Source organism: Lepus europaeus, chromosome 10 (genome assembly GCF_033115175.1).
Source record: "Lepus europaeus isolate LE1 chromosome 10, mLepTim1.pri, whole genome shotgun sequence".
Lineage (NCBI taxonomy): Eukaryota > Metazoa > Chordata > Mammalia > Lagomorpha > Leporidae > Lepus > Lepus europaeus.
Window position 1 is genome coordinate 112314368 of NC_084836.1, and position 13106 is coordinate 112327473.

General features: G+C 45.4%; 1 protein-coding gene across 2 annotated transcripts in view; it reads right to left on the minus strand.

Moving 5' to 3' along the window:
• NCOA5 (nuclear receptor coactivator 5) overlaps window positions 1-13106 on the minus strand; it is a 37378-nt gene that overhangs the window by 7988 nt on the left and 16284 nt on the right. For both annotated transcript variants that reach the window (XM_062204284.1, XM_062204285.1), the window contains exons 3-4: window positions 3586-3912; window positions 230-366 (exon numbers count right to left, since the gene is read on the minus strand). In XM_062204284.1, coding sequence (XP_062060268.1) covers window positions 230-366; window positions 3586-3912 — 464 coding nt within the window. The remainder of the gene's footprint in view (window positions 1-229; window positions 367-3585; window positions 3913-13106) is intronic.

Here is a 13106-nt window from a genome sequence, read left to right on the forward strand (position 1 = left end):
TTAACGGGCAGAAGGCACAGACAGCTTCAAACTTCTATTCATTTCTTATGGCTGCAATTTCTTATTTCTTGTTGGATGGCACTAATCTGCACTTAAAACTCATCTTCAAGCTTGTACTTCTTCTCGTGAAGTGCCTGGCCGAGTCACGAGCGCCCTGTGACTCGCTGGACTCCTGGCTCCTCTCCTCCGACTCTGCCGGGGACGGGACCCTCTGCTGCTGCTACTTTACCTTTTGCACGAGACTGACTTTCTGGCCCCGGGGGACCTCGCCCATCAAAGCTGTCTCTGTAACGGTCAAAGTAAGAGTCCTCTTTTCTCCGGCAATAGTCATCCACTCGCAGGTATCTGTCGTAAGAGCCTTCTCTCCTGAAAGGTGAAGGACATTTTTACAAAGTTAAAAATTCTTCCCAGCCTGCAAAAGCCAGATGCAGAGAATCTTCAATACCCAACCCCCCGAGTTAAGCACATGAATGTAGGGCTTGTCAAAGGAGTTTCTATTTAGGACTCACTGCTCCTTAGCTCTGTGGCTGAGTTGACCTGTCTCACAAAATGAAGTGTGGGTGGGGGCAGGGTAGGGCGGGGTGAGGGTGGAAGAAGAACACAAATGATACACAGAAAACATTTAGTATAACCTCTGGTATGTACTACATACAAGTAACTTGCAATTTCTTCCATAAAACATTTTTTTTCTATGAACTTTTTAAAAATACTTTGTATATAATAATTTGCCATATTATCCTCTTGGAAAGTATTTTATTTGAGAGACAGAGACAGAAGTAGACAGCTCCCATCCACTGGATCACTATGCAAATGACCACAGTGATGGGCTGGGCCAGACTGGATCCAGAGCAGGGGACTCAATCCAGGTCTTCCATGGGGCCATGCGCTCCTGCCTTTTAAGGTGTGCGTTATTGGCAGGAAGCTAGAACTGGGAGAACAGGGTACTGAACCCAGGCATTCTGATATGGGATGTAGGTAGCTTAACCAGCGCCTTAAATGCTAGGCCAAACATCTGCCCCAATACTCATTTCTTATTACTATTTTTTATTTATTTTAAAGATTTATTTATTTACTCGAAAGGCAGAGTTAGAGAGAGAGAGAAGGGCAGAGGCAGAGAGAGAGAGATCTTCCATCCACTGGTTCAGTCCGAGAGAGGGAGGGAGGGAGGGAGGGAGGGGAAGAGAGAGAGAGAGAGAGAGAGAGAGAGAGATCTTCCAGAGAGGGAGAGAGGGATGGAGGGAGGGGGAGGGAGGGAGGGAGAGGGAGAGGGAGAGGGAGAGGGAGAGAGAGAGAGAGAGAGAGAGAGAATCTTCCATCCATTGGTTCACTCCCCAAATAGCCACCACCAGCCAGGGCTCCAGGGCTGGGCCAGATAGAAGCCAGGAGTCAGGAGATTCATATGGGACTACCATGTGGGTGCAGAGGCCTAAGCACTTTGGTCATCCTCCACTGCTTCCCCAGCAGGGAGCTGGATCAGAAGTGGAGCAGCCAGGACTCCAATTGGCGCTTATATGGGATGTTGGCATGGTAGGCGGTGGCTTAACCCACTACACCACAGTGCTGGCCCCACACCCAATTTTTTTCATTTTTAATTTTTTTGACAGAGAGCTAGAGACAAAGAGACAGCTCCCACTCACTGGTTCACTTCCCAGATGGCTGCAATGGCTGAGGCTGGACCAGGACAATTCCGGGTCTCCTGCTTATTTGGCAGGAACCCAACGACTTGAGCCATCACCACTACCTCCAGGGCTCTGCATCGGTATGTGGCTGGAGTCAGGAGCTGGAGCTCTGATGTGGGAAGCAGATGTCTTAACCACCAGGCTAAATACCATCTTAGCCACTTCCAAGTGTGTAACTCAGTGGTACTCTAGCCACAGTGTTGTGTCATCAACACCACTATCTACTTTCAAGATCAAACAGAAATTCTATTCTCAAAGCAACTCTCCATTCTCCCTCTCCCTAGTCCCTGGTAACCTCTAATCTATTTTCTGTTTTTATGAATTTGCTTGACCTAGACATTACATGAAGTGGAATCACAACACCTTTTGTTATCTGGCTTATTTCACTCAGCAGGTTTTCAAGGCCCATCCACGTTTTAACATATATCAGAACTTCCTTCTGTTTTATAGCTGAATAATATTCCACTGTATGGATCTATCACCTTTCTTTCCTTTTTTTTTTTTGACAGGCAGAGTGGATAGTGAGAGAGAGAGAGAGACAGAGAGAAAGCTCTTCCTTTTTGCCGTTGGTTCACCCTCCAATGGCCGCTGCGGATGGCGCATCTCGCTGATCCGAAGCCAGAAGCCAGGTGCTTCTCCTGGTCTCCCTTGCGGGTGCAGGGCCCAAGGACTTGGGCCATCCTCCACTGCCTTCCCGGGCCATAGCAGAGAGCTGGCCTGGAAGAGGGGCAACCGGGATAGAGTCCGGCGCCCCAACCGGGACTAGAACCCGGTGTGCCGGCGCCGCAAGGTGGAGGATTAGCCTGTTAAGCCACGGCGCCGGCCGGATCTATCACCTTTCTTACATTCATTCATCTGCTGATGGACACTGGGATTGCTTCTACCCTTTCGCTATTATGAACAGTGCTGGTAGGCACATTCACGTACGAGTACCTGAGCCCCTTTCCATTCTCTTGGATACACACTCAGGGGCAGACATGGCAGGACTGTGCAGTAACTCTATATTCAACATCTGAAGACTGCCAAACTGTTTACACAGTGCCTGTATAATTTTATATGCCCACCAGCAGAGGGTTCCAATTTCTCCATGCCTTGCCAACACTAGTTATTTTCTCTGTGTGTGTATGTTTTAATTTTAATTTGGTAGATGGACAGGTGGGGGGAGAGACGGAGGGAAGGAGGTAGGGAGGAAGGGCGGGAGAGAGAGAGAGAGATTGATTGATTGATTGATTTCCCATTTGTTGGTTCACTCCTTGAATACCTGCAACAGCCATGGCTTGGCCAGGCTGAAGGCAGGATAGAGATATTTAATTTGGATCTCCAAATGGGTGGCAGGGACCCAATTGCTTGGGCTATTATGTGATGCCTCCCAGGGTACACATTAGCAAGAATCTGGAATCAGAATCAGAGCCAAGATTCAAAACAAACGTTTCAATAGGAGATGCAGGTCTCCAAAGTGGCTGCTAAACCGCTGTGCCAGCTGTCCGCCCCTTCTCTGTTTTGTTAAGAAAACTACTACGGCCACCCTCGTGCGTGTGGAGCGGTATCGCACTGTGGCTCTCATTTGCATTTTCCTGATGCCTGATGACGCTGAGCATCTTCTCACACCTTTACTGGCTCATTGTGTCTCCCTGTGTTTTCACACTACCACGCTAAGTTCACTCCGTCTCTTTTCTTCCATTCACATAATGGTGTCTCTCACAGGTCACAGGAAGCGCCCACATGCATTCACTAAGCCTAATTCATCAATCACTCACACATTCAGCAAAATTCATTGAGTGGCACATCTCCCACTTGATAAGACACTGAAAATACAAGGCTGACAAAGTTACCATCCTTACAGTTTTCAATGAGTTAAGCAGAACACGCTGTTACAAAAAAGCAAGCGGAATGGCTGCGAATATACCTGTACATAGGCTCTCGCGAGTCTCTCAGGTCTCGGTATCTGTCATACATGGGGTCCCGGTGATCTCGAAAATCCCTCGAGTCTCTTAAATCCCGAAAGTCTCTGAGCTCCCTCATGTCCCGAGCGTCACGCATACTCCTGCTGTCTCTGTGATCCCGCAGGTCTCTGCTGTCTCTGTGGTCCCGCAGGTCTCGGGGGTCTCGGATGTCTCTGCTGTCCCGGGCGTCTCGGCCATTTCTGCCATCCCTTGGCTCTCTTCTTGGACTTCCCCGAATGGGAGATCGGTCACGCCTTGTATCTCGACTGTCTCCAAAACCATATGGATCCCTGTGGAAGACAGCAGGAATATACTAAGACAAAGAAATCGAAGGGAGCCAATCCCACAGCTCCTTATAGGAGAAAGCCCAAATCTTCCAAATATTTTTCTCTAAAACATGGCAGTCACACCAAGAGCATGATTAAAACTTAAGGACAGCTACCCATTTGGCCAGTAAATAAATCCTAGTAGATTCAAGAATCTCAAAAGACTGGAGCATCAGTGGAAGAATGTGCAGCTGAAAGAGGTTTGGGCTGGGGTAATGGTGTCTATCAAGCGTCAGAGAGTAATTCAGTATTCCTCACACATGCCAAATCATCTCAATTTCAACAGTAAAAGTATTGGGGCCTGGCGCCGTGGCTCACTTAGTTAAACCTCCGCCTGCGGTGCCGGCATCCCATATGGGCGCCGGGTTCTAGTCCCAGTTGCTCCTCTTCCAGTCCAGCTCTCTGCCATGGCTTGAGAAGGCAGTGGAGCATAGCCCAAGTGCTTGGGCCCTGCACCCGCATGAGAGACCAGGAGGAAGCACCTGGCTCCGGATCGGCCCAGCGCCCGCATGAGAGACCAGGAGGAAGCACCTGGCTCCGGATCGGCCCAGCACTGGCTATGGTGGCCATTTGCGGAGTGAACCAACGGAAGGAAGACTTTTCTCTCTGTCTCTCTCTGTCTATAACTCTACCTGTCAAAAAAAAAAAAAAAAAAAAAAAAAAGTAAAAGTATTTCCCCCATCAGACTTGTCTGAAAAAGACATAAGAGCAAGAGGGGCAGGTGTTGTGGCGTAGCAGGTAAAGCCTGCAGGGCCAGCAGCCCATATGGGCGCCGGTTCAAGTCCCAGTTGCTCTTCTTCTGATCCAGCTCTCCGCTGTGGCCTAGGAAAGCAGAAGATGGCCCAAGTCCTTGGGCTCCTGCACCCGTGTGGAAGACCTGGAAGAAGCTCCTGGCTTCAGATCGGCACAGCTCTGGCTGTTGCGGCCATCTGGGAAGTGAAACAGCAGATGGAAGACCTCTCTCTCTCTGTCTCACTCTGTCTCTCTGTAACTCTGCCTTTCAAATAAATAAATACTTTTTTTTTTTTTTTAAAAAAAAGGGGGCAAGAAATCTAGGGGGACATAGTGAGGGCTAAGAGTCATGAAGAAAAAACAGAGCAAATGGCACAACCTCACACAAAGTGATCAAAAGAGTTGCCCTTAAAACACAGAAAATTTCACGAAAAGTTATCTAACAGAATCATCAAATTAAGAGGGGGAAGCACAGTATGATACATGCAGTTAAGGATCAAAACCAATCAAATCTGGTTCCCTTTTGTCTAAGGTCTTTCAAAAACTGAAGTCACAGACATGCTTGGCCTGCTCTGACTCAATGTTTGTCATGAGACATTCATCCCACCGGAAACTCACCCCAACATATCTAAAATTAGAACTTCCTATTCCAACCCACAAGCAGTCCCTTCCTGACTTTCTCACTTCTGCCAATAATCCACTTTCTAGTTACCTAGGTTTGTTCTTGAAAGTTAACTTTGATTCTTCCTCTCCGTCCCTTTTAAGTCAGTAGAGTCCTATTTACCTTTCTATTCCTCTAGATTTATAGGTCCAATTCAAAAGCTTATTTATATTTATTTATATGCCAGCACCAACAAAAATTTCCAAAAAACAAACAAAAACTAATATTCTGGATTTCAAGTCATTTGACACACAAATATGGTATCACCCATCCAAATTCGCCAATTCCCATCAGTGGTAATCTCAGCTTGCCCCTCATGCCTCTGGGAACCCTTGCCTCAGAATACCCTCTTCTAACTATCACCTCCTCATTTCCTGACTGTTTCCTTAGTTCGACCTAAGCTGTTCTTCTCACCTTACTCACATGTCTCTCAGTATTTCTGTTCAAATGGCTTCTCTATCTGGAATATTTTTCCAGGACTAATTAAGGACCACCTGATCCACAAAAGGCAGATCATGTCCCACGTCTCCCAAGAATCCTTCCCTTCCTTTCCTGGTAACTGCAGATCTCCCCTCCTACTCTCAGAGCACCATTTCTGTTACTCATCTTGACCTGGTATCTTACGTCTGATCCACTCTGAGATCTGTCCTGAATGCTTTGAACTTCTCCACAATATGCTGCTCCTCCAGTCCTTCCCATCCGAGCAGACAGCACATCCAATTACTCATTTGCTCAAGCCAGGAAACTGGACATCACCCTTCAAGATTTACCTACTCCTTTCAACCATCCGTCTGAAGTCTGCCCATTCGCTCTGAAAACTGCTACCCATTCTGTTCACTTCTCTGCAGCTACATGGGCACCACTGAAGGCCAACCATAACCATGCACTCTAAAGCCAAAGAAAGTGGGAGCTGAAGCAGCCCCCCAACTTCTGTTCTTAGCTCTTCTCTAATCTTTCCTCACAAAGAATGTTCTAGAGTGAGCTTTTAAGTATGTAAAGCCCTTCATTGGTTTCCCACAGTATTTATTTAGGATTCAATTCAAAACCTCAGCCAAGGTTAGGAAAGTCCTTTATGCCTTGGGCTCCTGTCTCGCCTATCTCTGCCTCAGGTCACCACTCTGCAGCCACACTAGCCTTTCCTGATCCCTTGAGATCCGCGCTCACTCTCCAGGTCTCAGCATGTAAATACCCCTTATGTCAATGTACAAGTCTACCTTCTGCTCTTAAATCCTCACAACACTTTTTTTTTTTTAAAACTTATCTCATTTGCTTTGCTAAGTTTACTTATTTAACACCCACCTGCCCAGGTAGAACACAAGCTTCCTGAGGACAAGGCCTGTGTCAGCTTGACTCTGCACTGTAAATCCACTAGAACATCTGGCACACAGCTGAAGCTCCATAAACACGTGGAAAGAATCTTGCTCCCGCACATACTTTTATTACTGAACTTACCACACTGTTCTGTAACTACAATTATGTGCTGCCTAATGATAAGATTATATCAGCTTCTGATGTTGTAGCTTAGGTTGTGTAAGTTTACTCTGTGATAGTCATGCAACAAAATCACCTAATGACCCATTTTTCAGAAATTATCTTGATGTTAAGCAATATATGACTGTATTTGTTCACATGGCTTCCCTAGCAAACAGTAAGTCTCCTGAAGGCTTTGGGTCCCCATGACACAGCGCTGAGTTCAGCACAGTTTAATGAATTGAATTTTTCTACTTAAAACTGTCAGCCTCAAGAGCAGGCACCATGCTTTGTTTTTGTCATCTACCATGATTACACACAGTAGGCATCCACCATGATGCTATCAGCCCCCAGAACACTTCAATTTCACTTCATTTTCACGGGCACAGAAGAAACAACTTAAATGCCAAGTCTTCTTTTTACAAAAGTCCCTATCATATATTTTAAGGTTTACGATTACTCCTGGTTGTGGTAGCAACCACACAGCAAACTAGAGAACTTAAATAAGGATAGCTAAACATTAGTTTCCAAACTAGAATAACGTGCCGACTAATCAAGATGATTTCGATTTTCCCTATTATGTCAAAAAATCCTCCTACACTGTAACATCTGATCTAGTGCATAATGTGGGCAAACACCAAGGGTCCAATGGGAAGGACACTGCAAAGTATTTCTGGATCATTAATGATCGGTGGGTAAACTTGCCTTGGGGAGCAGTTAGAAGTCATCATTAGAGGCAGAATCACATTTCAAGTGTTCTTGGCAATCAGAGCTGAAATACCATGAACCTGACAGACCACAGACCACAGAAAGTTTTGGTCTGGTGAAGCAGGGCTGGGAGTGCAGTCATGAGCACCACGTCACAGCACATTCTTTACAGTCTTAGGACAATCAGATACCATGTTTGGCTCTAATTCTTTTTGATCTATTGGAGAACCTTACTTACCTGTCTGAATCCACCCCTGCAGGACAACCCTAACCCTAAACCCACAAAGTCTGGGTTCACGCTTCCAGCCTGCGACAGCAAGCCCTTCCCTTTTCCTCTCAAAGAATCTAAAGTTTGTAGGCAACAAAATTACTAATTCCCTCTCCACTGCCTTCTGGGCAAAAAGGCAGAAGAGGTGACAGGCACGAGAGAAGAATCTAAGCACTGATGGAAGTAGAGGTAGAAGATGATTCTCCACAACGACAAGGCAAACCTTTTCCTGCTCCAAAAGATGAACACTGGCACATGTTCCTCTGGAGACAAAAACAAAACAAACGACCCTTTAGGGTCACTTCAGGACCCAAAGAACTCCTCAGAACAAAAGGGCACCTGCTGCTGGTCCCAACATCTTTCTCAAACCAAGAACACAGCTAACAAGAGTTGTACAGTGGCCGGACTCAGAGTGAGGAGAGGACAAAGCCTCCTGCATGAGAAGCTTGACCTCAGATGATGAGTGAGTTAGAAGCAGGTTCCCGGGGCAAATAGTAAAATTCACAGTATCATCTCAAGGCACCAGAGCTATTTTACTAAAGGAAGCCAAATGCATACTCTCAGGTACCACATTGTAAGAGGGTAAAATGAAACTGGATAGCAGTCAAACTTCAGTACTGGAGCCCACAAATTGAAGCAGGTGGCAAACACAGGTAAAATTCTGCTGTAATCCTTTATCTATTCAGGAGGGGAGAAGAAAGGCAAATGCTTGTATCACTGGGCAGCATTTATGGGTAAAGGAGGGGTGGGTGAAGGGAAAAACCACGGCTCAGATGGGAAGTGATGTGCTGCTGGCAGAACTGCTTCTCCTCCTGAGGACTTAAGTGGTGTGGACAGTGCCTGGTATTTGAGATTTTACAGATCTTGAGAGACTTTGAGCTTCTTTTCATCAGGAGATAGAACCCCAGGTCCAGGATGGCGCTCTTTGGCCTTGGCTGTGCAGGTCAGGGAGAAAGGCCCGTCTTCGTCTTTCTGTTCTGCAGAGGCCAGCCTCCCTGTTTTCCTTTCTGTTCCCTGGAATACTTTCCTTGGGAGGGCCAGTCTTTTTTCTGACCCTGAGAAAAATCCTCCACCAGCTTTTTAAACTTTTATTGTCAAACACTGTCCACAAATATCATCTAAATAAGATGGCTGCTGTGTGACGCTGGTCCCCCGCCACGGTGGCTCCATGCTGCTCTTAGAAATGCAGAGATAACAGATTTCACCATCAGGTGTAGGCAGGATATGGGAGGAAGGAGAGACCACATCTCACAGATCCAAACTTTGTAAGTGCCCGTGCTTCTCCCTAGGAAGCACCGATGATTTTCTCAAGCACAAGTGAGTTTTCTGTTGGCAGAGGTGGCACTCGCTGACGGCTTTTCTTCAAGTGTTAGTGCAAAGGAAGCCACGGCCTGGAATCTTTCAATGTGAGGTCCACCCAGACCTAGGGCTGTTTCACACTCAAGGAGCAAACAGTTATCCAAGAAATGAATACTCTTTGGATAAGTAGAAAACATTCCAGGTCCTAAAGGAAATTTGCCTGCAGCCAAGTGACTTGTGATGAATCAATCCCCAGTGAGCTCTACCATGGAGGTGTTGGGCTTAACTTCTTTCACAAATACACGGGGGGATCCTCTGCAGAGCTTTTGATGTAGAAGAGCTAGTTCTGTTTGGGAAGGTTTGGGAGACACCGTCTTACTTCAGCAAGTCAAGCTGGCATAGGCTCTGAGACCTGGACTGCCACACTGCTGACATAGCCGAGGGCATCCAGCCCCAGCCAGAACCTTGATCCAGTCTGTGAAGGAGGACCAGGGCCTAAGGCCACGCCAGACAACTGTGCAGTGTACTCAAAAGGAATCCAGTGGAGTGGTCCAAGGGTTCAACGACAGGAATTCAAGCTGAAATGTAATCCAGAGCAGGGATTCTCGTGCAGAGATTGGTGCGTGGCTGGACCAGCACTGTCAGAATTATACCCTGGCAGCTGAGTCCTCACTGGACAGCAAGCAAAGCCAGCAGAACTGCTGCTTGAAGGGCTGACAATCCTGTGAAAACGCCCAACATGCCCAGGTATGCTGACACTCGAGGTTAGTGTCAGCAAGAGGTGTTACAAAGATTTTGCCAACATAAAGAATAATGTTCTTACTAAAAGTAGACAGCACTGGACATGTAGGGGTATAACTTAAGGAAATCAGGAAATCATTAATAGTGGATTTTTTTGTTTTGTTTTTCCTTCTGCTGTGAATGATACATTCCCTATGGTGGTGACACACAGAAGTATTAGGGCTGCCAGAAGGCAGTTTGGTTATTACCAACAGGCCAGGACATTTGGAATTATCTCAAGGCTTTGACTGGAAGCATGCACCCCAAAACAGTGATCCCCAGTGTACACCCTGAGAAATGGTTAGCCCTTCCTAGGCTAATCACACTTATCTTGTGAACTCTTTTGTATTTTACTTCTATCCTATCAGTGCATCTGAAGAGATAATGCATGATGAGGGTAATAATCAAAATGTTAGTACTCTACTTTGAATATAAAGTCCAATTTATCTGGCTTTGATTTTTTTTTTCTTTCTTAAGATAAAAAATGGAGACTCTTAGATGGGGCTCAGAACAGACTCTACTAAATGTGACCACAGTTTTTCCCTGAAGTAAATACGCACCGACTGTATGGAGCTTCGTCATGGTAAACAACATGTTAGGGACATATATTCCAAGGGGAAGATTGTTAATGGACTTTGAATTAGCTTGGCTATTCCTCCTGTCGCTAAAGCAGGAAGCCACTGATCTATCCACATTCCAAATAATCTCATTTTAGAATTCATTTCTGAGGAAAGTGGTATTTTAAAATCTATATAAAGGAGACATTTATATGTATGTATCTAGTAAGGAGCTCATTTAAAAACATTCTTCATTTACTTGAAAGGCACAGCAACAGAAACAGTGAGAGAGACTGATCTATCTGTTGGTTCACTCCCCAAATACTTGAAACAGCCAAGGCTGGGCCAGGCCAAAGCCAGGAGCCCATCAAGATCTCCTACGTCAGTGGCAGGGGCACAAGCACTTGAGCCATCGCGTTCTGCCTGCCAGGACGCATTAGCAGGAAGCTGGATGAGAAGCAGAGCGGCCAGGACTTAAACTGGCACTCTGATTTAGACGTGGGCATGCCAAGCAGAAGATTAACCAGCTATGCCACAGCCTCCATCACTGGAGCTCATTTTAAAAGGTATTTTCCAATGCTGTTTGTGTGTTAGTTTGTTGGGAGGGAGGGGAGTGGAGGAAGGAGTATTAAAAACACAAGAAAAAAAAAGTTTATAGCTCTCTTTCTTTACATTTGAAATTATGGAGCTACATTTTAGGTTGGAATGCAGTTAATCTTTTCATTTATTGCCCTTTCAACAACTAAACTGAACTCCAACTAGGGTAGTTAGTTGTTTCCTTGTTACTTACAATTAACCAGAGCAGTTAAAAAGCGATTGGTCAAGTATCATTAACAGGATGACAGAAATTACCCTCCTCAATCCGTAACAATAACAGGAACTGCTCTAGCCTGCAATGTACCATTTCTTTTTGTCCTGAAGAAACACACAGACATTACTCAGAAATAACAAGCACCATGAGAACAACTGGAGGGAGTTTTCTACTGGAGTCTGTGTCTTTCAAGTTCCACACTCCTTCCAGTAAAACATCTAGTTCAGAAACACACACATTAGGGCACAGTGCTGTGGTGTAGCAATTTAAGCTGCCACCTACAACACTGGCATCCCATTTGCGCTCCAGTTCCTGTCTCAGGGGCTCTCCTGCAGACCCAGCACCTTGCTAACGGCCTGCAAAAGCAGTGAAAGACGGCCCACGTCCTTGGGCCCTTGTACTCAGGTGGGAGACCTGGATGAAGCTGTTTGCTCTTGGCCTTGGCTTGGTCTAGCCCTAACCATTTGGGGAGTGAATCAGTGGACAGATATATATCTCCTTTGCTCTGTAAATCTGCCTTTCAAATAAATTAATAAATCTTTTAAAACACACACACACACACACACCTTATCTCCATTTAACTCATTTGGCAACTACAATTTCCAACAGTAGCCCCATAATTCTGACCATCAGATGCAAACTCTTAGCCATGTGTATTCCATATTTATTGGGGCTATAAGAGACAACATGGATGGGACTACCCAACATCTGCAACATGGTTAGATGTAGCCTAATGGAGAAACATATTATATGGAACTGTTGAAGTTCTTCAGGATTCATTTATGTTCTTGAAGATACAAGTTCAAGCAAATCAACCTACACACTATTGATTCGTAAGTTGCAGGCATTTTTTTTTTTTTTTTGTATTGAGAGAGCAGACAGACTACCAATGTGTATGCCCACCTCTGCAGTGAAATTATTGGATGGCCAGGGCATCTACCTGACAACTGTGTGTAGCCATAGTTGCAGCGGTGGATACAACTTCTCTGGCACAGGAAGAATGGGCAAAAAAATGCAACAAAAACAGCAGCATTACCTGGTCCCTAGCATCTGCGTGGACATGTAGAGCAGACATGTATAATCTATGCCTGGTAGCTAGAACACATCCTCCCTGCACATCCAAACAAGAGAATTACACAAAACTTACAGAAGCCGTTCTATCCTATAAGTAACAAAACATGAATTTTTGCCCAAAAGCAGGACAACTATGTGTTACATGCTAATGCTCATTCAGTGGGTATATCCCCAAGTGACTCTGGAGATACCATAACAGACTAGGATTCATTGTGTTCAGCAATGTTCAATTCACGGCAGGAAGTGTAGTTTACTGTGGTAGGTAGTTTACTGTGGTAGGTAGTTTACCGCGGTAGGTAGTTTACCGCGGTAGGTAGTTTACCGCGGTAGGTAGTTTACCGTGGTAGGTAGTTTACTGTGATCGGTAGTTTACTGTGATAGGTAGTTTACTGTGGTAGGTAGTTTACTGTGATCGGTAGTTTACTGTGATCGGTAGTTTACTGTGATCGGTAGTTTACTGTGGTAGGTAGTTTACTGTGGTAGGTAGTTTACTGTGGTAGGTAGTTTACTGTGATAGGTAGTTTACTGTGGTAGGTAGTTTACTGTGAGAGGTAGTTTACTGTGAGAGGTAGTTTACTGTGATCGGTAGTTTACTGTGAGAGGTAGTTTACTGTGGTAGGTAGTTTACTGTGGTAGGTAGTTTACTGTGATAGGTAGTTTACTGTGATCGGTAGTTTACTGTGATCGGTAGTTTACTGTGGTAGGTAGTTTACCGTGATAGGTAGTTTACTGTGGTAGGTAGTTTACTGTGATAGGTAGTTTACTGTGGTAGGTAGTTTACTGTGATCGGTAGTTTAC